General features: G+C 40.1%; 1 protein-coding gene across 2 annotated transcripts in view; it reads left to right on the forward strand.

Annotated features, from left to right (window-relative positions):
- The window catches only part of zgc:103755 (CAP-Gly domain-containing linker protein 4), a 40572-nt gene that overhangs the window by 2932 nt on the left and 11864 nt on the right, over window positions 1-25776 (forward strand). Inside the window, exons 1-9 of one of the 2 annotated variants that reach the window (XM_030787084.1) lie at window positions 10823-10855; window positions 12304-12450; window positions 13809-13948; window positions 14415-14508; window positions 14645-14806; window positions 15497-15615; window positions 19592-19837; window positions 22140-22275; window positions 22854-22985. In XM_030787084.1, coding sequence (XP_030642944.1) covers window positions 12318-12450; window positions 13809-13948; window positions 14415-14508; window positions 14645-14806; window positions 15497-15615; window positions 19592-19837; window positions 22140-22275; window positions 22854-22985 — 1162 coding nt within the window. In that variant the 5' untranslated portion in view covers window positions 10823-10855; window positions 12304-12317. Of the gene's footprint in view, window positions 1-10822; window positions 10856-12303; window positions 12451-13808; window positions 13949-14414; window positions 14509-14644; window positions 14807-15496; window positions 15616-19591; window positions 19838-22139; window positions 22276-22853; window positions 22986-25776 lie in introns of those variants that run through there. The other variant, XM_030787083.1, reaches the window with a different exon arrangement.

The raw sequence follows: 25776 nt of genomic DNA on the forward strand, positions 1-25776 counted from the left end.
CAGAGGCATGGCCCCGGGTGTGGCCAGGGACTCCATAGTGCCCCCAAGAGTCTTGTGCCTGACAATTTCACACACACACCAAATTTTGTAGGCATGTGGGCCTCCCAAAGATGAATAAATTTGCATTTACATTATATTAGTAATGCCCAACAGGAAGTGAGTTATTTTGGATTTTGTGTGTTTTGACACACATATTTTGACTTTCTCCACGTAGACAGTTCATCGGATCCATGTCAGATTTTCTATATGTGATGTCAAGATGTTGCAGATTTTCAGTTGCCAAGGGATTTTTGATGTCTTGTAAGGTGTTGAAATGGTGAAACAATGAATTTATTTGTCTCGCCATACTGGGCAGGAAGGTGTCATAAATTCTCCATGCATTGCTTTTGTAACCGGGGTGTTCCTCTATCTGCACCTCCGTTAATTTAACCTCTATAATCTGCATTGTGTTCGATGGTCTGCTTAACTTGATAGTAGTGTAATGATCACACCGATGATTCCAGTCGTTGGGTTTTATTAAAGGAGAAATACCGTCTGCACAAACGTATGGAACATATGGAAGACACGTATGGAACACGTGTCTTACATAAATTGTGTAAAATATGAAACTACAGTATTCGGATTTGAGTAATAAAATGTTTGCATGTTCACTAACCTTAAATACAAAAATATGGCTGCATTGTGTAACATTTGTCTCGTTTTTTATCACCAAAAATACACTTTTATAATCTAACGTGTATAACTTGCGTACCTCTCCTCAGTTCAACAACCGCAGACTGAGAGCGACGCAATAATGACGACAACGAACTACAGTCTCATAAAGAAACAGTGCAGGTGCAACAACTCAGTATTGAAATCAAACACATTACATAGATACATTATGTACAAACATAAAATAAGACAATAGCAATCATATCAGGATTTGGTGAAGTTTCATAAAAAAAAAAATAAATGTATACTTTTTAACCTGGTTACACTTTATATGGCTCAGACCTCACAGGTTATTGGTTATGACGGCTATGATGATATCCACATGCCCAGAGTGACACCCTCGTATGGCGCCACCATCTGGCAACAGAAAGAGTGGCTGTTTCACTCATGTTGGTTATTGTGCTCCTAGACGGTTCATTGGATTCATGTCAGATTTGGTGTACATGAGGTCACGGGGGTCCTGGTTTTATATTCTGAATTGGTTTTTGATATGTTGAACAGTGTAGCCATGGGGAAAGGATGAATTCGGGCACCTCTTATCAGATTTTTGGGTTGCTTCACCAGTCTGAGGAGTGACCGGATGTTTAACCAATCAAATGAATGAGTTGTAGCCTGGGGGTTGTTCTAGAGGTCAAAGGTCGCCGACATGTTTGTGTTTTTAGAGTACGTTAGAGATGTTGCTAATCCACCGATGTCGGGGAGGCATTTCGCATATGTAGAGAAAAACTCTTTTAATACTCGTGTTGTGCTAATTTTGTTATTACGTCAGGGATAGCAGCCGACGAGCTGTCCCGATATAAAGATAGTAGACGAGATGTAAGCAAGCTCAGCTTTGAGTCGCGGTGTTGCGAAATCGCCCATATCAGAAGGCATTCTGCATATTTACTTAGAAACGAGCTCCGAATGGCCTTTTAGGAGAAGCAGAATTTGTATTTTGTTACCTCGGTTAGCTGTGGTGTTGTCTTACTCTGGTGTCAGGGATGAAGGTTGACGAACTGGCCCTGAAATCCCAGAGCCGGGGAGAGGCCAAGCAATTTTTTATTCTGACTTCGTAGGCATGTTAAAGTATATCGCACGCACATTATGGTACATCGTGAGCTCGATCTACTTGAACGTGCTCACGTTATGGTACATTGTGAGCCCGATCCTCTTAAACGTACCCACGATTTATTAAATGTGCGCACGATGAGCTGAAATAGTGTGCACAAACAATGATTTTTTTCCTACTTTGTGCACGTTAAATTGTGTCGCGCGCACGTTAGTACATCGTGAGCTCGATCTGAAACATACACACAATTTATTGAACGTGCGCTTGAATATCTTAAATTGCGTGCACATTATTGTCTTAATATTCGTAAATCGTGGAGTAAGTAGTGCACACTGCAGTTGCATGTTTAAAAATAAAATGTTGGCGCTTAATTGGCATTATTACTATCGACGACATGACATGAACAAAATGAATTCTACTTAGGCTATTTCAACAAAACAGCCGATCAGTTACTGTGGAATGGGACGAGCAATAAAGTTAGACATGTTCTGGTGTAGCCGGATAGCGTCACCTCCCCGTTCTGGGGCCTGGCAATGGCGTAGCTAGAAATTTATTTTCGGACGGGCAAAAGTGAGCTGGTGCAACTTTCACTCAAGGGACATCACTTGCCTACACATTCTTCATAACCTACTGCTGCACTAAATGACAGGTCAGACACCCTGTATCGCACTGTAGTGTACTCAACAAGCCAGTCCAGTCTTCCGTTCTTTGTTTGCACTGAAACGGAATATGTAATCCACAAAATACTGCCGCATTTTTATTCATCAAGCACACTTTAACCAGAAGTAGCATAAAAGGCATGCCTTGTCACAACAAACGCACAATATAATGCTGTCACAACAGTAGCTGGATTTCCATCCAACTATTAAATGCAAATTAAAGCTTAAACTTCACATCAAATCTTTGAAGTCGTATAAGAAAGGAAACTTTTCGCTGGAAGGTGAAAGGAATTTATTTGCCGCAAAGAGGTGATTAGCATCTGGTGAAATGATACTAGTTCCGATCCCGGAACAAAAGTAAACAGGTTTAGTAACGTCAGCAAGGGGTTTGTTGCGATTTTACCTCGTATTTCCATTGAAGTTGCCCTACAAGTTTTAAACCTACAGATATTCACAACCCCTACTGCGATGAGGAATGTGTACATTTTTAATCTGCATAACACAGCTGATGGAAACGCGCACAGACATTTCCTTAGCTAAAATTTTCATGAATGCGGTTAAAATATGCGAAAGTGTTGGGTAGGCCTTGCCGCTATCTCCTATTGAAGGTTGGCATCGCTGAAAGACAAAACCAGACTTGTTAACTGGAATTACAGATGTCAGTCGGACCTATCAAGCATTATACAATTAATAAAAAAAAAAAATAGCAATTCCAGTTCTGAAAGAGTATTTAGTATGGTGCTAAAGGTATGGTACAGAAAATAAAATGGCATTGGAGAACAGTACTTTTTGTTCCTTTCTGTCATGTAAACTCAGCTACACTGGTCAGCAATACACTCCCTCACAGAAGTTGTTGAGGAATCCAAAGTCTGTGACTTACGTCTACAGCAGGTCCCTTGTCACTCCTCACCAAGAGGTAAAAAGAGGTGATTAGCATCTGGCAAAATGATACTGGTTGATGGAAACAGGTTTAGTAACGTCAGCAAGGGGTTTTGGGTTTGCGATTTTACCTCGTATTTCCATTGAGGTTGCCCTAGACAAGTTTTAAACCCACAGATATTCACAGCATTTCACCTTCAACCAGGTATCTGACTAAGCCTTAGCTCTCCTGCGAATGCCCTTTTTCTACTCCAGTTGCTATGGTGGGTAATTGTTTGTATGATTGTGGTGTGATAGTGGACGTCTGACTATGTGATAGTAACCTTGTAACATTCAAGGTTGACTATCTGCAATAAATATGTTGATCTTAAATTGTAATTGTTGCCAGAATACTTTTGCATGTTCTCAGCTTGCAGTGATTCCATTACCTCCTTGGTCAATAAAATTCAGTTTTACACCTGAAACCATGTCTCTAGCTTCCTAGTATCAATGGACCTGTGTTCTGTGTCTAAGTACCAGGTTGAAATTCTCTGGGTGAAATTCCCAGGGTGGCGTAGTTGGCTACAATTTAAACATTCTTTATCTAACTTGATGTACTTGAAGCCCTTACCCTTGCCACACTGGCATCTGCTTACATACCTTTTCATTTTCAAATTGCTGAATTAACTCTTCGCTTACACCCCGATCCTTTAAAAAGTCCCTCAGACTAATGACTGTGGCTGGATCCATGTGATAGGCTAGCCTGTTGACATGTGGTAGTCTTGCCACTGATTGCTTAATGGTGAAAACACATAAAACAAAACAGTTCGAGAGCTCAATGTAAGTCATTTTGTGCGCACGTAATATCATTTCCACTCCAGGCTTTACTGCTTCGAGGGCACAATAAACGGAAACGTGCACACAATTTATAACAGCTTGAAAAAAATTCTCACATTGGCCTCTCCCGGGCTCCGTGAGTAATATTAGATGTGGCGCAAGGAGATTCGGCTTCAGGTCGTGGGAATTTGCTCCGCTAATGCATCTCACTATGCGTTTAAGCCATTCATGCCTGCATGTGTACAAAGGACATGTTACGGTTCATCTAAAAAAAAAACACCTGCCCGTGGTACTACTTTTGGCAGATTGCTTGGTTCATGTAAAAATGATTCAGTTGATAAGCCCGAATCCTTCAAGCTGTCGCTGTGACCATGCGGCCTTATGTCATGATCCACAACACTCATCGATCTAATCACAACATATTTCAGGACAAAACGCCGCTGTCTCAAATGAGCACAATATGTATGGATGTTTAATCACCATCAAATTCAGATTGGATGATCATTAAATCGAATTTATTGCAAGGAGCGATTAGCATGTTATGCTAGCCCACGGTGTGCTTTAAACAGGCTACTTATCCGCCTTATTCCTGATCGGAGATATTTCCCATGATTCATAGTGCATCAATCCAGTATGAGATTCATAGTGCAACAATCCAGTATGAGATGACTCTATTTGCGACACTCTGTGATACATTAAATTGCCTACTTAAGTCACCCATGACTCGGTTTAATTTTAATTTTATTAATGTCATTAGGATCTGATCACACACTGAGAGTGAAAGCCCCACTAGCAGACCTTTCTAAGGTTGAGACAAGAGTGTTGAATGTTTCAAGCGAGATTCCGGTGTAGAGGAAAGAATCAGCATCACTCTGAAGCATGAAATAACTAGGCCTAAAGTCTTCACATTGTGTCCTCTCATGTGTACCAGTCATTTGAATGCCTGGTTTAGCATAGCTGTGGTCCCAGAATGTAGGGTCTTCCCACTGGGTGTGAACACTCCTGTGTGATGGTTGCCGCACATCTGGCATGTCCTCATCCCTCTGGTCTGTTCCTGCTGCTGTTGCTGCAGAAAAAAAACAGAACACGTATAATATATTCAGGTTAAGCTCTACCTAGTTATAATTCTATTTATTATTTAATTTGCTGCCACTTTTTGTCAACTTTTCTCATATTCGCAGCGTTATCGGCTCATGTTTTATCATGGTGGAAGCTCTCTCTCTCTCTCTCTCTCTCTCTCTCTCTCTCTCTCTGGCGCACACATTCTCTAACTCTGACTTTGGAAGTCCACACAGTACAGTGGACACCAAGATGAGCTTAACCCAGGTCCTCAAGGAAAATAGCCAAGGAGATAGCCTATTTATAAGGCATGCTTTGTTATACTTCCATTATCAAACAACATACTGTAGATATTGTTCAGAAATATCTGGCTGACAATAAACAACCAACAGATCGTAGGCCTAAGTTTTTCCTCTTAGCAAGCCAGAGAAGCCCCTCGTAAATGTAAACAATCTCGTAGCTGTCTAGCTAGCCGGCTAATCTATCTGAGAAAGAAACTGTCAAGTTAATGGTAGTTTACCTGCAGCTTCCACATGAACTAATGTCCGTCTCTTCTTTGTCAGTGGTCGCTCGTATCCTAGGTACAGTTCTGAGTATGGGTGGTCTTCCGTGGGCCGCTTGTTGACAAAATGATGCGAACACACCTTCTTGGGTGGGTGTTTTACTTTCAGCGTGGCTAACCATGCCAACCTCCCACTCGCCGGTGAATAGTGTAAAGAATACGGCGCTGGACAAGGGCACTCTGCCCTAATTATTTTGTGTATATAACACTCTGTTTGTAAAAAATCTTTCAACTTTCTTGAGTTGTTAGTACAGCCAACCATGGCACAAGTTGAATTTGAACTCATTAGGCATGGTATCTTAACAGCAAACTATGCCTATGCCTTTAGCTGACTTATGTTAAAGCCACGTCTTCAGGCTATTGTAATATGGATTGCTAAATTAGCTTATATTCCAGTACATGACAATTTTAAACAAAAGGAGTATGACGAGTTTATGTTAGCCTATGTAGTCTGCACTTCAGGGCTGTCGCTTTTTTTTTTGGTTTGAAGGGCAAACCACTGATGTCCCAGCCATGTTATGAATAACCTCCAGTTATTAGGTGTGACGTTTCTATTTCCGTTTTCTCTTAATCAGTAAATTGTTAGTGACGTTGAACATACAGTGTAGTTGCCTAAATAAAAACCTATTATTCAGAAGGATTCTGTCCACACAGCAAATGTGCCCCAAACTTTACAATTTTAAACGTTGCATGTGGTGTGACGCAGCACAAGAGGCGGGTGTGGTGGTTCAGTACACACTCATTCATAAAGGTTAAACTGCACAAAATGTTTACAATTGTAGCATTATGACTTACATGCTAAAACTGTGTCCTTGTATTTGGTACACTAAAACTGACACTTCCAATGTTGAAAACTCTTGTTTGTTTTGTTTTTTTAACACACACATGTTAAGTAAAGGCAGTGTCTGAAAATTAGATTACATGCAATTCAGCGTCATGCATGGAAATAAAAGAAAATTTGTGAGAAGTAAATTTACACAATCGCCTACATGAAAGAGGTCATGGTACTATTGCAGGTTACAAGAACAGGTGTTGTGTGAAGATGTGTTAGTTTATGCCGTGACTGAGCATACTGGCATTTACATGTCAAAAGGTTTTTCTTTTTTTTGTCGTTATATTTAGAATCATGACACTGATGTCTATATTGTCTAAAGACATACAGAAACATTAATTTAACAGTAAAATCTGTGTTTGTTTGCCAATACCTCAGCAAGTGGGTTGGACATATTTTGTGGTGTAGGTGGGAATTGTTAAACTGTACATCATAATTTATCCACTTTTATAAGGGCTTTCACTATGCATTTAAGCCTATGCATTTACACCTACATGTGTACAAAGGAAATGGTTAATCTAAAAAAGCCCACCTGTTTATGGTACTACGTTTGGCAGATTGCTTGGTTAGCATAAAAATGACTCTGCTGATAAGCCTGAATCCTTTTAGCTGTTGCCATGACCATGTAATTTGGCACACACATCAGATGTGAGTGCATTGTTGGATGACGAAACATCATGGGTTGTGAATTGTCTGAGGTGCGGGGGCACTTATTTTGTTAGGCTACTGTTTCTTGAGTTCTGTTGGTTGTTTTGTCTTTGATTTTTTTATTTATTGTTTTTGTACCTTATTGTTTTGTATGGACTTTTTTTCTTGTTGTTGGACAGGAGCTGTGGGGTTTAGGTGGGTTGCAGGCTGATTCCTTGGTGGTGGAGTTCCTTCACTGGTCCTTTTACTGTAGAGCACAGGGCAATTTGGATTGTGTTGTGTATTCACGTGTGGTGTGTAGCATCAGGCTCCTCCCCTTTCTGTTATCGTTCTGTAGCGGTAAGCCCCAGCCCTGCTCCTGGCTCCCCGATGCTTTCACCTGTGGGCTACTGGGCCTATAGGGCACAATGCAATATCTTAGGTGCAGCGATTGGTTGTGGATTGTGTGTCTGTTAATATGGTTTGTGTTTATTAAAGCTGTTACCAGCATATTGCCCGGGTAATTGGTGGCGTTACCTGTCTGTTATGTTAAAGTGTCACGAAAATGTCTATGTATTATTTGTGGAATCACGTCTCTGGCCTTTCTTGAAACTGTATGACCTTCTTGGGCTGCGTATGTTTAACATTTAATAGTTTCCCGGGGGTGAAATTCTCCTAGGTGGCGTTATCAACACTGCAAACTTTCAACATACAAACCTTCCCCTCCAATTCTGCCCCACTCTTACCACATGTGATCTACTGGATAGTCAGGGAATCAGTTGGCCTGGATTCATCAAAGTGCTGCTGTTCTGCAGTAGACGATCTGCAAGAAAAGCAGAAACATTTGTTCATATTGCACAACATGCATAGAGAGAATGGATTTTATGTTTTCGAGTGACTGTTCTGTAATAAACATAGCCTACCTATGGAAGCCCGTTTCCAACACTTAAAAGGAAAAAATAAAAAAGATCACAACTCATTATTTAGAGATATCATCTCGTTATTTACACATACCATCTCATTATTTAGAGATAATATGTCATTATTTAGAGGTACTATCTCAAAATATTGAGATAGTAGGCCCATCTCATTACTTCGAGGCAGTATCTCATTACCTTGAGATAGCAGGCTTATTCGAAATTGAAATGTTTCTGATCTCTGGCAATCAGTTGTCAACAGCAGAGGAGACTAGTGAACAATTAGCCTAGCACAATGATGGATTCAATCATTGAAAGCTATTTTAGAGGTGGGTTAACGAATCGTGAAATTCTAGGGCTTTTAGATGACATGCATAATATCTTTCTGTCAGGCTTTCCGTTGTCTGTGATAACACGGCACACAGACTGACTAGAGTTTTGAGTACTTCAGCTGCCTCAGTTAATTATAGTCGGTTAAATTTGGTGACCAATAATGTCACCATATAGTTATACTATTTATATATATATAAAATACTACTAACCATGTCCCTATATCGCAAGTCTTGTGTTTATCGTTTACTGTCACAGAATTCCAGGAGCATAATACAGACGGTAATTATTGTACAGCCTTATTGTGATCTCTGTTTATGAGGCAATGGGATCTGAGTAATGCACTTATTGTAAGTCGCTTTGGCTAAAAGCATCTGCTAAATACCAAATTGTAAATTGATGTACTCAGCAAGTCATTCGGTTTCAACGGAATCATGCATGGGAAGCTGTACAAAAACAGTATGGGCCTGGCATTTACACTAACTCTGTTGCGTGTGGCCTAACTCCAAACAATGAGAGAGCATCTTAAAATAAGGAGATAGTATCTCGTTATTTTGACATATCTCAATATTTCGAGATAGTATGCTGTTATTTAGAGTTATGTCTAAAGAATGAGATGACATTTCAAAATAATGACATAGGCTAATATCTCTGAATACTGAGATACAATCTCCAAATACTAACTCAAAATAATGAGATATTGTCTGTAACTAATGACATGCTATCTAAAAATAATGAGATATTGTCTGTAACTAATGACACGCTATCTAAAAATAATGAGATATTGTCTAACTAATGACATGCTATCTAAAAATAATGAGATATTGTCTGTAACTAATGACATGCTACCTAAAAATAATGAGATATTGTCTGTAACTAATGACATGCCATCTAAAAATAATGAGATATTGTCTGTAACTAATGACATGTTATCTAAAAATAATGAGATACTATCTCTAAATAACGAGTTGTGTTTTGTTTTCTTTTTCCTCTTTTTTTTCATAGGTATGACCTAACTTTTCACACCATTTCTTTTTTTTTTTTTTTTTTTGAACCATTTTTTTTTAACTGTGGTTGTGTCAGTATTTATTTACACATTCTACTGTTTTTGTGTACTATGCCTTGGGTCATATATGGTGCACATGCCAAATTCATGAAACATGTTAAAGGGAAAAAGTACAATATATGGGCTAATATAAAGGAGAAAATAATATCAGCATTGCAGAATCCATTCTAATATGTTCATCCTTATAGCGCACATGCACATTCAGAGAGGTCACCCACCTGAAAAGGGGAAGGTAGCATAATGACTCCTCTCATTTAGGGTCACCAAGTAGGTCAAGCTAGTAAGTTTGGCTTATCAGTTTAAGCAGCTAGACTTCAGTGTGGGTGACACTGGCCCCATCCCTGATGACAGAACGATCCAGGTGACCCTGCTGTTTATCATCTTTCCTGATTCTGTTCTGTGTTATCCATCTGTGATGATTTTAGAACAATGCACATGATTACCTACTCATCTGCTGTTTGATGTTTCAAGTGGTAATTATTCATTTATTTATTTATTTTTTTTCCCATGCTCATGAACAATAACTGCTTATTGACCTGAATTATCTATTTACATAATCTCAAAGATGCCATCACTCAAGCTCCCACTGCCATTTTATTCTGTACATTGCAAACTCATGATATATTAAAACTTTCTTTCTTTAAAATAAATAAGTGAGGCCAAGTTGGGTTACGGAGCAGTACTTACCAGTAGGCTTAAAGTTCCACGAGCCTAATTCCCCTAACCATCAAGAGACTGGGATAGTTGTGCCAGTTTTCTAGGGCAAGGTCTCAGGAGAATTTTCTTTTTTTTTTTTTTTTTCTTTTTTTTTTCATTTCAAAGCTAAATGTGTGTAAAATCAGTCTAGACCTCCTGTGGAATTATACTTCGTCTTCTGGAACTGGTTTCATTCATGAGTAGGGATAAGCTTTGTGAGCCTAGAGCAGTATTTTGGGCAGCATAACTTGAAATGCTACCCTGTGAGTTACTGAATGCCACGAAGGATGAAGAAATGAAGGTATAATGCCTAGTGTATGTGTATGTGTGTGTGTGTGTGTGTGTGTGTGTGTGTGTGTGTATTTGCGTGTGCTTGTATTTATATGTGCTTGTGTGTGTGAGTGAGTATAAGGGTAGAGTGACATTCCAGGGGGCTTATGTTCCATAAATAGTATATTGGCACTGGTCTGAGATCACAGGATGAAGGTAGAGCCAGGTCAGTGACCAGTGTAGGGCCAAAGAGAGCAGAGCAAACAGTGTACGCAACTGTTCAGTTTAAGGAAAGTAGCATATTTATCTTGGCATAAAGACAGAGCTGATTATGATGGTTTCAGCTGACATGGAACACAGAGAATTTCATGACTGTGATAATGGTGAGTTTTAATGGTGTTCTGGGGGATATACATATTCACTTTTGTTTTGATTAAGTTAATGCTCACTTTACTGTAAGTTAGAATTCAGTGTTCTGAGATTTAACCTTCAAATAAGTAATCCTGTTGTCACTGATAGTAAATATCAAAGTGAGATTCCACCCATGATAACTAAATTCACTAACACAATATGCCTAACGTGGAATGTATGTATTCAACCGCAACCAATGTAAAAAGAAAAAAAGTCCTTTAGTATTCCAGCCTTTTTATATGTTGAATGGCATGAAAGCGCCTTTCATACAATATCTCTTTAGAATCTGCTTAACAAGCCTGTATCCTTTGTTCAAATATCCAGACTGAACAAAGACAGATTCTCTAGGTAATGCACAATTCTCTTTTTGTCTTTCTTTGAGTATATATAGGATTGCACCAGTCAGATTTCTAAAAGAAAGCAGGGGGAAAGAAAGAAAAACTTAAACAGCATAGCCTCCTCTGCTACATCACAGATATGGGCAACAGCCTATGAGTTTGCTATCTACAAAAGCTGAATAGAGCCCATTTGTTGCTTGTGAGAGCTTAGCATTCAATAAATACAGCTAGGCTGTATTATGACAGACTACTGAGAAAATGTCCCAACACAATCAGTCTGTGTGAAACTTGTTCAGATAGTTTAAGGACATTTCAGTCTGATATAATGATACTTCCTGTTTTGGCTTTGAAGGATTACCCCAGCTACTTTTATGTAATTTAAAGCAGTTTATAATCAAAATTATTTTGAACATGTTTTGGCCTTTTTTGACTAACCAGTGCCTTGCAGTGGGGTTTTTTTTTTTTTTTTTTTTTTCTGTTTTGTGGAGGGGGGGCTTTTGCTCTCTTTTTTTCCACCAACTTAAATCTTGCTTGTGGTTTCATTGTGCCCATTACAGTCATTTTGTTGTCGTGTTGAGGCACTATAAGTTGAGGCTTTTAAGAATGAGGTCCGTTTTTATAGTCATGCCTACATGCTGAGATACTTCACTTGCAATATGTCAAAATTTTACTGTACCATTTTGCATTTGTACAAGCCTTTGTGTTTTTAGAGAATTACAGAGAATTAGGCTACACAGCACTACCTCAGTCTACACCTTATAGTTGTGATGATACTGTACATCAAACCTGATTCACAAGGCTAATTAAGTCATGATACTGTGACTTTAATTTTATAACTAGACTGTATGCTATTTCAAATGCAAGCACTACTTTTAAAGCTGACTAAGAATTCATCACAGAAAAGTACAAGTCAGTTAGAATTGAATTAGGGGGAAAAACTGTCTAAAACAGAATCAGCCAACCGAATCATAAACACAGACTGACAAAAATGTGTAAAGAGTGAAAGCCATGCCTTTCTGGCACAGACCTGACATCTTCTTTAGGAGGACTCCATCAATGTCTCAGTTTTTGTTTCTTTTTAGGTCTTGGGGGGGAGATGACTAAGGAGGATGTGCTTCAGGAGAACTCAGAGGGAGACACTGTCCTGGGGAGATATAACATTTTCCCTCCTGGAACTGATCGTCCAATCATTCACCAAGTGGCATCAGCTCCCATGCCTTCTGACTGTGGTGAGAATACCTTCAAAAACATTATTCCTTTTTTCTCTTTGAAATGCTTGACAATACAAATTATTTCCAAGTGAAACCAAGTAATTACTCTAAATTGGTCCCGGCAAAATTAAGGAGTAAGCTAATCCGTGGTAATTATCAAATAAATATAGTAATTTGATATTTCAGATATCTTAAACTAGTCTTATATAATTAAGGAGTAATTGATATGATAAATCTTTGGTATTTACTAGATAATTATGTAACTTGTAATAGGGCAATAAGTATGTGATCTTGAATCAAGGGATTATGAAGAATTTCTGTCCTGGCAAAGTTGGAGCCTTGATTATCAGGATCCGTACACACTAGAATTCCCTGATTTTCTGCATGCTGAGGCATGGACATGTAAGATACACACACACACACACGCAGAGGCAAGGATTGTCTGAATTTTTACAATGACACAGACATGTAGGACACACACACACATTTATTTGTCCTTTGATCTGTAATTGGCTCCGGAGAAATTAAGATACATGAATGTGAACTGCTTAAGCTCGAGTAAAAGTGAACTGGAGACAAGGTCATTGAAATTTCCCTCTAATTTTCTGCCAGTCTACTCTGATTCATCAGTTTCACTCTCTCATTCAATCCCATAATTCAGGTTAATTCAATTTCATGAAGGGGTTTCGCTGAATATAAATTTGAAAGACATGTCTGATTTATAGTTAATCAAAGAGGAATGGGATCTTTTCTCTCTTTCTCTCTCTCTCTCTCTTTCTTTTTTTTCCTGAGCTCCATTATGAAGTATTGTGCTCTCACCCTTTAGGTGTGTGCTGTGGAAAAATATCATTCTTAGGAGAAATAGTGTAAATGAGCTTTTTACCATTTGGTTAATGACTCATTACTATGTGAATGAACTGGCCCTCTATCTAAGTCGTTCCTGTGCTCCTCAATGATTTCCTTAGTCAGTGTGTCTTGGACAAAAATGTCACTCTGTAATTTCTTTTCAGTAACTCTGCATTTCACATTCAGAGTACAAAAATGATTGACAGTTCTGTGTACTTTCCACCGGTGGTACAACTTTGGCGCTGAAAACAATGCCAGCTGAGAATGAAGTTTAATTTTTTTTTATTTTTTTTTTTAACCTGTCCTGTGTCTTCTTTTTTTTAAGTCTTGAGGAGCCCTAACAAACATTTTGGTGGCTTCTTTAGCTATATCTTCACCCTGTTCAGAGTCAGCAGGCATACCACAGAATGTGAATCATTTTGTTTTTGCAAAGTAGGCTAAACTCATCTTGATATTGTTTGATATTGTTAATTTTATCATTACATGGATATGTTTTACAGTGTTGTTTATTTATTTATTTATATCCTCAGAGTTTACATTTTTCGACCCTGATGAGCCCCAATGTCGGGAGGTTCTCTTGGACCCTCAGACCACAGTGTCTGAACTGTTTGCTGTCCTGAGACAGTGGGTTCCCCAAGTCCAGAAAAACATCAGTCTCATTGGCAATGAGGTCAGTCTTCATTTATCCCTATTCATATCTGTCCAGACCGCCCCCACACACAGGCACTGAGGATAGTGCCTGAAATAGTAAGAACCGTTGTGTTGCACAGGATATCAGATTATTTTGTTTTTTAACTGTTAACTGCTAAATTAGTGATTTCATGGTTTTGGTTGTATAGACAAGACATGAATCAAACTTAAATAATAAACCAGCCATAAGATAAACTATATGCTAACTAACATGTGAGATCATCTTGCAAAATCCAGACATTTTATTTGTTTCAGTTGTTTGTTTGTTTTTTTCTCAGGGCTTTGCAATACAACCTTGTAATAAAAATAAGCTGTGTACTTCAGTTTAGCATGTTTACTAACATTTCAAGTAAGGAGAGCAATAATGACTCACTTTAAAAGGTGTTAGCATCAACACTGGTGTGTGTGTGTGTGTGTGTGTGTGTATTAATTTTACGGGGGCACAGATTCTGAAGAGGGGCTGTGGGGTCAACGACCGAGACGGCCTCACAGACATGACTCTGCTCCACTACTGCTGCAAATCTGGAGCCCCTGGCATTGGTAAGTCATATGATTGACAGATCAGTGAACCAGTCATAGTAAAGAGTGCTAAACGCCATGTCACATTACAACCCTGTCATGTGAAAGCCCTCCATGTCGTGCCCTAGTAAAATGTTGGTGTGTACTGTGTGCACAGGTGACGCGGAGAGGGCTGCGAACTTCGCCCGGCAGCTGTTAGCTCTGGGCGCGCAGCCATCACTGCGGAGTCGCTGGACCAATATGAATGCCCTGCACTACGCCGCTTACTTTGACGTGCCTCCTCTCATTCGCGTGGTGCTCCAGGCTTCACAACCTGGAGGTGAGGGACTCCATCAATGCCACTGAGAGCAGTGAACGATGTTAAAGGGCTTTGCTCAGCACTCAGTTTTCAAACCAATATCCTTTAATGTTTAAGTAATAAGCGGCACGCAGTGAGGTTAGACAAACATGAAGGATTCTAATTGTAAATTGCTGATAATTGCTCCTTGATGCATCATGAATTGGTGCTTTCAAAAGCAATCATGATGTCAAGTTTTTCTTTTTTTTTTTTAATTTTCATTTCTTTCATGCATCAATAATGTGCGGGAGTTTCACATTATTTAAGCTTACCCTTAATTTAAGATGACATAATTACGATTGCCCTAATTAAGGTTACCCCTTTCTCCCATTTAAACACTGTTACATGAATGGGTGTTCCCTGATTAGAAGTCTAGATTTATTTATTTCTTTCCACTTTTCGTGGACTAATGCTGTCAAACACATTATGAAATTAAGGTTTGCATTCCTTCTGTATTTTAAGCTTCATTTGATAGCTTCAGCACACTTTCTCTCTTCGTGAATATATGTGAGTGCACATGTGCATTCATGAATGTACAGGTGTGCATGTGTTCGTGTGTCTATGTGCGCAGGTGTGTGTGTGTGTGTGTGCGCAGGTGTGCATGTGTTCGTGTGTGTGTGTGTGTGCACGTCAATATTCAGTGCAATGTATGTGTGCTCTGACCTGTTACAGAGGTGGATGCCACTTGCAGTGACTTTGACTTTGGTACGGCCCTGCACATTGCTGCCTCCAATCTCTGCACCTCTGCCGTTAAGTGTTTGCTGGAGCTGGGAGCTAACCCTGCTTTCAGGGTATGTTTTTCTCACCATATCCACATATTCATTGTCAGAATATGACAGACCACGTAGTTCAGCTAATATACACCCACAGCCAAGCTTTTTACCTAGGCCAAGAACAGTTTACCTCATAAACAGTCTAGCTGTGTCATTGCAAACAGATGAAACCAGAGAGGTGTTGATGGGTTGGTTATAAGGGGAAGAGCTGTTGTCTAATTAGGGGGCTAGACGCTAAAGGTAACCCTACCGGTTTTGTTAGTGGTTGTCTTTTTGTGTTTTTACCTCCGCTGTGTTGGGTTGGAGCTCTAGCATTGATTGTTGACTTTTTATGAAAACTGGAACACTGGTAGAACTTTGTTTGAAGTCTGCACCAAAAGTGACAGCTGTATTCAAATAATGTTTTTTTACTGTCTGTCTTGCTCTATTGCTCTCTCTCTGTCTTTGTCTGTCTCTGTCACAGACACACAGACACACACTCACACAAAATACGGTAGTGCAAATACAGTGTCTCGCGGAATCTCTCATGTATATTTATTTGTTTATGTGGTTATTTACTGAGAGATGTAAGTAGCAGCTGCAACTCTTGCTTCAACACAATGGACAGATTAAAAGAATTCAAATGTGAGAAATATGTTGTAGGACTTTGAACAAAATATATTGACTACATAGGGCAAAAGCTAACAATTAAACAGGGAATACCAATAAATTTAAATCATTCGTTTTCAAGTACTCTTGTCATTTATAAGAGGCATATGTAATGAATATATTCTTTTGACTGTGTCAAACTGTGCCTGTACAACAGGGACATTGAGCCAATCAGTGTGCCACAGGGTTTTCAGTACAGATAAACAGAATAATTGGTATTGCCATCTGAAGACTGTCATATTACACAATACGCATTCAGTTTTTGTCTTTTTCAGGTGATAACATGGTCCTGATAATGTAAAATATATTTCTTTCACAATCATGCTAGACATCTGCTAAACTTGATTTACTTGATTTAAAACTTTATTGGCCTGTTGGCTACACTATCCTTTTACTTAGATTTTTCTTTTCCACTGTCGTCTGTGCCTTCACGCACGCACGCACCCACCCATCCACTCACCCACCCACAAACAAACTACCCTTCTGTCATAGAAGGATCTTCCTTTAGGTGTGAATTTGTTGTGTGACAGAGATACAAGGAAGAAAACACTTGTACTCTGCCTCTTGGCAGACGTTACGTACACTCGCTCTTTTCATCCCTCGTCTTTTCGCTGGCCTCCACAGGCAAGGAAAGAAATTAAGCATGCTCATTTATTTCCCTAAACTCATTTTACGCTCACATGGCAGAACCGCCAGGGGTCGTGAGTCCCTGCACCACAGATGTCGCAGGGTCGGATTCTTAATTATTAAACTTATTTACCCTTTTTGCCTTATGCGAGCGGCGTGTACGTGTAAGCCTGCAGGGATAAGAAAAGGAAAAAGAAAAAATGCAGAAACTGTTTTTATTTCTTAAGCAAGCATTTTATTTATTTTATTTTTTTTTTTTTCATTAACAATCATCTAAGCTCATGTCGCCACGGTAGAGTGAACTGCTGGAGCTCTGATTGCCGTCCCGGCTGTTCTGGAGAGGCGGACGAAGCTCTGTATTAGTCATGTGCACACCACCCTGTCACAGCTACCCCAGCTTTAATAACCCTCAGCAAACGTCCATCATCCCTCAGTGACAGCTGTAGCCTTCTAAAGGACATGTCTAATAGATTGGGCTGGATGTGGGGGTCGTGATTAGGTTTGGAGAGGTTGACAGCTAGCTAACCGACAGAGCAGCAGGACTTGGGCACACTCCTCAGAGAACAACATGACATACAGTTAGCACTTAGGAGTTTGGGAAATTTGGTGAAAAGTGAGTTAATCGTGCATAAGACGTGTACTGTCTGCTCAGTGAACCTCAACATTAATGTAGATTTTTGACTTTTAATGACAGGGGACAAGCATGTGTAACCCTCCCTGGGATTACAGTTTATCTGTGAATATTTGCTCAGGTTTATAAATCCATTTGATCACTAAGCAGTTATTGTGGATAAGTGTCTTTTTAGGTAAATTGTACAGGAACTGAATCATCTTCTGTCCACAATAGGTACATTAACTTTATTTTGTTTGTCGGTTTCATAGGTGGCATTAGAACATTTTTAGTAGCTGCACATTTTTCACAAAATATATCTTCTTTTTTTTTTACCCAGTTAGACTGATTCTCTGAAAGGCTTTTTGGCTCTCTTGTTGTTAGTGACCCATTTTACAAATTATCGCCTCTTTACAGAATATGTGCAATTTTTTTCTTCAAAGCTTTTTGCAAAATTAAACATTTTCTCCTTAGCTAATTGAATATGGGCTTATTTTCATGATGAATGTTTTTCAAAACGTAAGGATGTCTCTAAGAACGTGGTCAGCGGAGGTAGTTATGCTGCTTTTTGCCACTTGGGGGCAGCAACATCTCATTTTGAAGCAGTGGCGTAGTCAGCCCTAAGGTTTGAGATTTACAGAGATTTCATTGGTATTGAATAACCCTATTTTAAGTGCGGTGTCAGCCGCTAAAGAAAGCAAAGTCGATAGCTCTGACAGTCCACATTTAATGTCAGTTAAGGACAATCAGATGTCCACATCTAAGCGGAATGTTTACTGAAGGCCTCGGGTCTTATTTGACATGATTAAGCAGTCATTTACTTCCTCGGCTGGTCTGAGATCAGATATTTTTTAAGCTAATGGGTGACTATCGGTATGCGTCACTCTCATTTTGAGTCTGTTCTACGTTTTGCAGGACCCTCAGTCAGCACGTCCTGTCCAGAAAGACTTTGGCCAATGTGGAGGGTTTTTTTTTTTTTTTTGGCAAGTCAGTTCAGTTCATGCCTGATGTGCTGAAGCAGGAACAATTCTGACTGAATTGTATTTTGACTGACAAGTTGAACTGAACATCGCTTTTTATTCCTACAATATGTGTGAGAGAGAAAAAGAATGAGCAAGCATGTACTAGTGCACGAGTTCACACTGCTTTAGGTGTGTCCATCTGTATTTTAAGTCATTTATACTCTCAATTAAATCCAGTAGTCTTGTGCACCCAAGAACATTCACATGATCTGCCAGCCAGTCTTGAAACTCATTTAAGCCTAGAGTACTCCTTAATAAGGGCTGAGGACAGGAGTACTAGGCTGCCAGCGATCCCCCCTCCCCCCCCCACCCCCTCGCCCCAAGCCCCATACCCTCCTCTTTCTTCTTTCAACACTCACTCTGTGTGAGACTTAATCTTGTTGCCCAATTACTGTCAGGGAGGACATATATCTGCTGGCCATCCCTCCTGCCTGGCCCGCACACTGAGGAACTGTCAGAACTTATTGCCAAATGAGAACGAAAAGTGTAAGATGTCCAATATTTAAGCAATTGGCTCTGCCATCAGCTGAAATAATAGAGTATGCAGAAGGGCTGTGCAGAGCACTGTTTCTAGGCCATAATGTGCTGCTACTATGGCTTTGAAGAATACTTCTTTCCCTATATTCCTCCCTTATTCTAGTGTTTTTTTTTCTGTTGAAACATTAGGCCATCTGCTGTAAATGGGCAGTTACAAGGGGAAAGCTAAAAGGTCTTAAATGGAAATGTCCATTAGATGATGACGATTATGATTATGATTATGACAATAGTGAATTGTGAACATTTGTGGAGAAACCTGAAAACCTGAAATGAAAAAAATGAGTATAAATTGCCTTCATCACATGTTTTCCCACAACCACCCAACATGGTCATATGGTTGTTCCTGATAGTGTCTGACCATTAAAAAGGCTAAGAAGTCAAATGACATATTCTCTCTCTCTCTCTCTCTCTCTCTCTCTCTCTCTCTCTCTGTCTTCCCCTCTTTCACTCTCTCATTCTCTCTATTTTGCCCCTCCTCTTTATCCCCTCTCACATCATCACTGTTCTTCTATACCCCCCCCCCCATCTCCTTTTGTCCTCTGTGTTGAAGAATGAGAAGGGTCAGTGTCCAGCTGACGTGGTGCCGGAGCCTTCGGACATGCCCCTGGAGATGGCTGATACTGCTGCCCAAGCAAAAGAGCTGCGAGCTTTGCTGAAAGAGGCACTGCCCAGACCCTGTGACCCTTTGCCCCTGCTACCCACACGGCCCTGTGGGCTCCTCGCTGACCAGGCCCGTTCTCAGCTCGCCAGCATGGGCCTTCGGCTTGGAGATCGAGTTATCATTGCTGGCCAGAAGGTTTGATATAAATTCTAAACAGTACAAAGCTTACCATCCACATCATTATGTTAACCTGAGTTGCGTAGTGTGTCAGGAATGTAGAGTTGGAAGAGTGGATGTCTTTCGACAGTCCTAGTTAGTGTATTGACTAGGGGTGTAGCGGTACGTGAATTCATCCCGAACCTTCACGGTATGGGCGTAACAGTTCGGTGCATGCAGTCGTATGGAGAATACCCAGTAGCCTATGTGTGAAGATTGATGAACGTTATGTGGAACCAAATTTCACAAGCGCGAGCCTCTCACTTCATTCTCTCATAGCTGGTTTGTTCTCTTCTCTCTAAGATTTTTAGGATCCGATTGTTTTGCAAACATATTATGACATAAGTTTTCAAGGACCTCATGTCCTTGCCAGTACATAGTAGCAAGAAGTAAACCGCATTTCTTAATGAATAATAAATGGCAAGGCTGGCGACGATTGGCTACACACTGCTGTAGGTGGCCATGTGCAGATGTGACGTCACAAACACACAAATTCAGAACGGGCAGTTGAGAGGCTTGTTTTCTTCACATAGATCGTACGGCTGTAGGAAGAGAATGCATGTTTTCATACTTTGACAATGTTAACATAGCACATTCATCTCAGTCAATTCAAAGGGACAAGGAAAATCGTGATTTTCATTCTATGGTACATTTAATGCACTGCAGGCTGTACCAACTACCTCAGGCAGACTATATGACACTAGGTGGAACAAACTGTAACCTGCACCACTGTCTGTTCCAAAGAAATGAAGGAAACCTAGCCGTTAAGCGTATTCGGTGTTTTGTTGCTTTTTTCCTGTTGTACCAAACTCGCACTGAACCGTGATGTCCAAACCGTGGTGTGAACCGAACCGTGACTTCTGTTTACTGTTACACCCCTAGTATTGACGGAAACAGTTCCTCAGGTCCCTTAACTCTCTCACTGTGTTATAATGCAGTGTTTACAATGTAGATCCTATTAGTTTTACCCCAGAATGTCATAACTGTTTGTGTGCTGATCTCTGATGAGAAAAAATAAATCTGTTTGAAGATCTGAGGATCAAGCTTTCAGAGTCTTACACTTCTATGGTTATCAGTGGGTGAATTTATTCCAATTTCTTTTGATTAAGTTCAGGGATTTAGGTCAGTGATGCAGTAATATAAGTCATTGTTGCATCACAATAAAGCATATTACTGCATAAGTAACATTAATCCCCGCACCTAATAGGGAGTTATACCTGTAAAAAAAAATGCGACAAAATATCCACATAGTCAAGGATTATTTAAATCAATGTTAGACAGACCTCAAAATGTGAACTGGTCAGTCATTGGCTGAGCAGTTAGATTGAAAACCGACAATGACCACTCCCAGCACAGATTTTGGGTTTTAGTTAAAAACGGACTGAAATGGTTTGAGCTACATTCAGTAGAAATGCTTGTCTTTTAAGTCTATTAAGAAAATATAGGAGTTTTGCAGTGGTCATGGAGGGCCCAATCATTCCTGGATGATTTTCCTGAAGGGGCCCACACTGTGCTTTAAAATGCAGAGGGTGAGAAGACTCAGGGAACATGATGGGGGAAGAAGAGTCCCAGTTGAGGGAATTAAAGCCGCTGTGATCTGTGTTGTGTCTTGCTGAGAGAATACTTAAAGTCCAGCCACACACACACACACACACACACACACACACACACACACACATACATCCACATACGCATCCAGTCACACTCTTGCTCCCAAAGAATATGGCATTAATGAAATCCTACGGCACACTAGGACTAAGACGTGCTGAGCAGCAAGAATTGGCAGATTGGCTAATCAAAACCCCATTATCTCGGGGGCGCTCTGGCACCAGCCTCACTCTTTGATCTTTATTTTACTTTTAAAATAATTTTTATCCCAGCTCATTTGCCTGTTTTTGATTGTAGACATGCAACAAAACATGGCCTGTTTTCAGGAGGGAGGCCGTCTCTGGCCTTAAACACAAGCCGGCGCGCAGCTGAGCACCTAAGAATAAAGTAGTAATCTGTTTTCATTGCTCTCTAGAGAACTGAACAAGATAAAGAGAGTGTGGAAACAGGTCTATTGAATGCATATTATCTCTTTTCAAGGCACATGGTCAGAAAGCTATTTCACTTGCAATCCTCCAAAGATCTCTCTTTCTCTCTCTCTGTTTACGGCCTTTATTAAATGCCTAATGTTTTGGCCCCATGACACCATTATATGAGTCAGAAAAAGAAGTGATGTGTGATTTCCCTGCCTTTGTGTGTGGGCATATTTCTGTGTGTGTGTGTGTCTGCATAGGTGGGTACCTTGCGGTTCTGTGGGGGTACTGATTTTGCTGGCGGCCTCTGGGCAGGGGTGGAACTTCCACAGCCAGAAGGAAAAAATGACGGGTCTGTAGCGGGCGTCCAGTACTTCTCCTGTCCCATGAAGCACGGTAAGACAACGGCGAGGCTCTTGATCAGCACTGGAGAGGAAATCTCTTCCAAGTCAATCTCCATCAATAGAGCTTGACTTGTAAATGCTCTTGCAATGTTCCAAAGCACAGTCACGTGTGAACACGAGACAAGAGTGGAAATTCTGGAAAAGTTCATCCAGTAATTTTCTGAAAAAAATCTGCGTAGTCTCAAGTGTGAATGAATCTTTTAAACTGCCGAATAAGAGAAGGACATTTGTTATTATGCGTTTGTCCTACAATTTGCGCATAGCAAGTTGGGCTTGGAGATTTATATTGAAAACAAAAGCTTGCAAACTAGTGAACCCAGTATTGTATGCAACAACATTGTTGTTTACCAAACGTGCTGTAAATGAATAAGATTATGAACAAATCAATACCTGATCGTCTGTTTGCCCGTGATTTTTTTTCCCCCAAAATGTCTGTTGCAGTGTAAATTAGACCTCACATACCGCCTTTCCAGGATTTTCGTGTCATGTGTGAACGCATGAATTCTCGGCAAGTCTTGCTGCTCAAAACGAGTAACAGGATCTATATCGCTCTTTCTTTATTTGTTTCAGGTATCTTTGCTCCACTCTCAAAGATAAGCAAAGCCTCGGATCGGCGGCGACCCAACCCACGACTGAACTCAGGTCCCACTAGGCCACCTCGGCGTGTCGACCTGAATCGAGCTACATCTAAAGTCAACACAGGTATCCCCTCAAACAAACCCATGTGACCCCTGGATGACTACTGGAAATTCTGAACTGCAGATTGGAGCAGCGAATCTTTTTTTGAAGCAGTCTGAATGCGAGAGTAGACCTGAGGGCACACTTGACAGATTAAATTAGCCAAAGAGAACACAAGGTACAGTGATTAAAGACTCAGTCTGTAGCTTTTATTGAGAGTTCTAATGGTACTGCAGTGTTATTATCACCTGTTCATTACAGTCTGTTCTCACACACAAAACACACACGCCAGTGTGCTGACTGGTACTGCACAAAACACACAGGAGACGCACACGCATTCACGATGTCCTGCATATAGACAGTGATGTGAACGTAATTGAATATTAGCATTTTCAAGCCCAGATACTCTTGTGTACATAGAATACATACAGTAATAATAATTCTGAATAAGCATACAGAAACACACACACAGACACACAGACTCACACACTCTCTGGACACACACATCCATGTTTATCTGATCACAAACACACATGCCTACTCACCCACAGGGAACAGAGTGACACATAGTCCCATACATAATACAACATACATGGAGTTAAGTGTTTTATAGCAGTTGTTTGAAAGCATGGTGCCCCTGCGGGACTAGCATTTGTCAGGACCTCTTCCTGAGCTACGTGCTCTTTGCAGTACCCACAGAACTATTACTGCTATAACACAGATGTACAGCACAACACCTTCCTCTCCAGCCCTATTACTCCTGTAGTCTCTCTTTATACCCCTATTACTCCTGCCGCCCCCGTCAGCACAGAGACAGGCTGCTGTAGGGCATAACCTGTGTGGGCAGCAGTCTTCATTTATAGCATTTTCACTGGCATCTAAGCGTGTAAGTGTACATTTGTTTGTTCGGGTCTCACACTAGATGTGGATGAATGTTTCAAATCTTTTTTTTTTTTTTTTTTTAGATCTCAAGGGTGGACAGTGTTATTGAATTTTCTTTCAGGGCTAAAGTGCTGGTCACTCTTATTGCTAAATGCAAACATATGGCTCTCAATATCCACCGGTGATAAAACTGACTGCTTAGAGCTCAGCCTTCAGCCCTGGCACAGGCGTGTTGCTCCTCTTCAAATTCGGGTCCATTCTTTATTCTTGCTTATTTTTTAATTTGTTTTTCAAGACTTTCTCAAGGTGTTATTTGAAACATTTATAACCCCTCGGGTAAATTGCCCTTCACCTTGTGCTGTTATATTTTAAACGTAAAGATCTAAAAATCGGCATCAAGTTGAGAAGAATTTGTAGTTTTTTAGTAAATGGTAAATGCAGTTATTTGGTAAATTTGTTCAGGGAGTAAATTGGTTCTGCATTATAAATATACTACCTTCATAGTAGATGAATGTAATGTAAACCTTGTAAAACTTTTTCTCTATTCTCTTTCCTTGAGAGTTAAGGGAGATCTTCTTCAGCTCTTCTTTCTGTCTTTGAAAGGATCTATGAAGGCTCTTTTGTCTCTCTGTTCTTTATTCACTCCTCTCCATTCTTGTCTTTTGAGCTGCTGACCTCATGGAAGGGAGTATTTCACTCAGCCCCTTAGACCTCACTCCATTTTCAGGTCAGGGCACCAACGTGATGGATTCACCCTATGCAGGATTTGCACCACCAACAACAGTGTAGGAAGTCAGACAGCCTTGCAAGAAAGCTAAAGCTTCAAAGCAATAATCATCAGTGTATTTTTTAAAGCTGAGGGAGAGAGGTTTACTTGTGGCTCTGACCTTAACTGGCTCTTTTCCTCATACTCACGTACATCTTACAATTCACAAGCTTTCCTGGAGAAGGTACAAACACTCTCTGATTCACCTCAGTGACTCAGCCTAACCCTCTGTGACTGTGTAATATAACACACACCTGGGGCAGCATGTAAGCCACACTGTGAATCTGCTGAGTTATCATTCCCAACAATTACAGCTTCCAAACCACACACAGTGTCATTTTACTGCAGTAATGGGAACAGGCTTCTAATTTCAGTCAACAAAAGAAATTTCAGTTTCCTGAAGTCTTCCAATCAGCTCAGCAGTGGCTTGGTTGTGCATGCCCCTCTGGGTGCATCTTACTCCAGACGTGAGAAGAATATGAGAAGTCCTGCTGGCCGTTTGTCCATTAATGGCATTTTTAATAAGCTCCTTCACAGTCTCAGTTTTAAAGTCTGCATACTTTCACCCTCATTGATCGTGATATAACCAGTTGGGCCAACAATAAAGACAATTGCAGTGTTATTTTATTGCAGTGTTTATTGTAGGAAAAGGCTTACCTTTCCCCAATGTTATGGACATGTTAAAATGTTGTCATATGTCCCTACTCAGTTAACCAAAAAAAAAAAAAATCTCCAGTTACTTCTGCAGTGCACTGTCAGGATGACATGTCATCTTGTTTTAAGTATGACTGCACTTGTATTTTAACTTCAATCCAGTTTGTAGCTGAATTGAAAATTGCGTTAGAATTCGACAGGCTAGGCTTTTTAGGAAAGAATAAAAAAAAAAAAAAACATGCCACTGGACCAAATGTTTTATTTTAAAGCCCACAGTTCAGATTTTGTTATGAACAACTATTCAGATGTAACGTCTGGCAAATATATCTGACTACTGATTTATTGTTTTGCGTTTCTGTCTAAAGTTGAGGTCCATGAAGAGACTGACACCATCAGGAAACTTTACAAACTGATATTTAAAGGCCTCTTCTGATGTTTTACAGAAGAGGTTCAGTGTCATGTTATTGCTGTTGTATTACATATTTGTGGTGAAGACATAGACTGACCTTTGTC

The sequence above is a fragment of the Chanos chanos genome, chromosome 10 (genome assembly GCF_902362185.1).
Source record: "Chanos chanos chromosome 10, fChaCha1.1, whole genome shotgun sequence".
Taxonomy (NCBI): domain Eukaryota; kingdom Metazoa; phylum Chordata; class Actinopteri; order Gonorynchiformes; family Chanidae; genus Chanos; species Chanos chanos.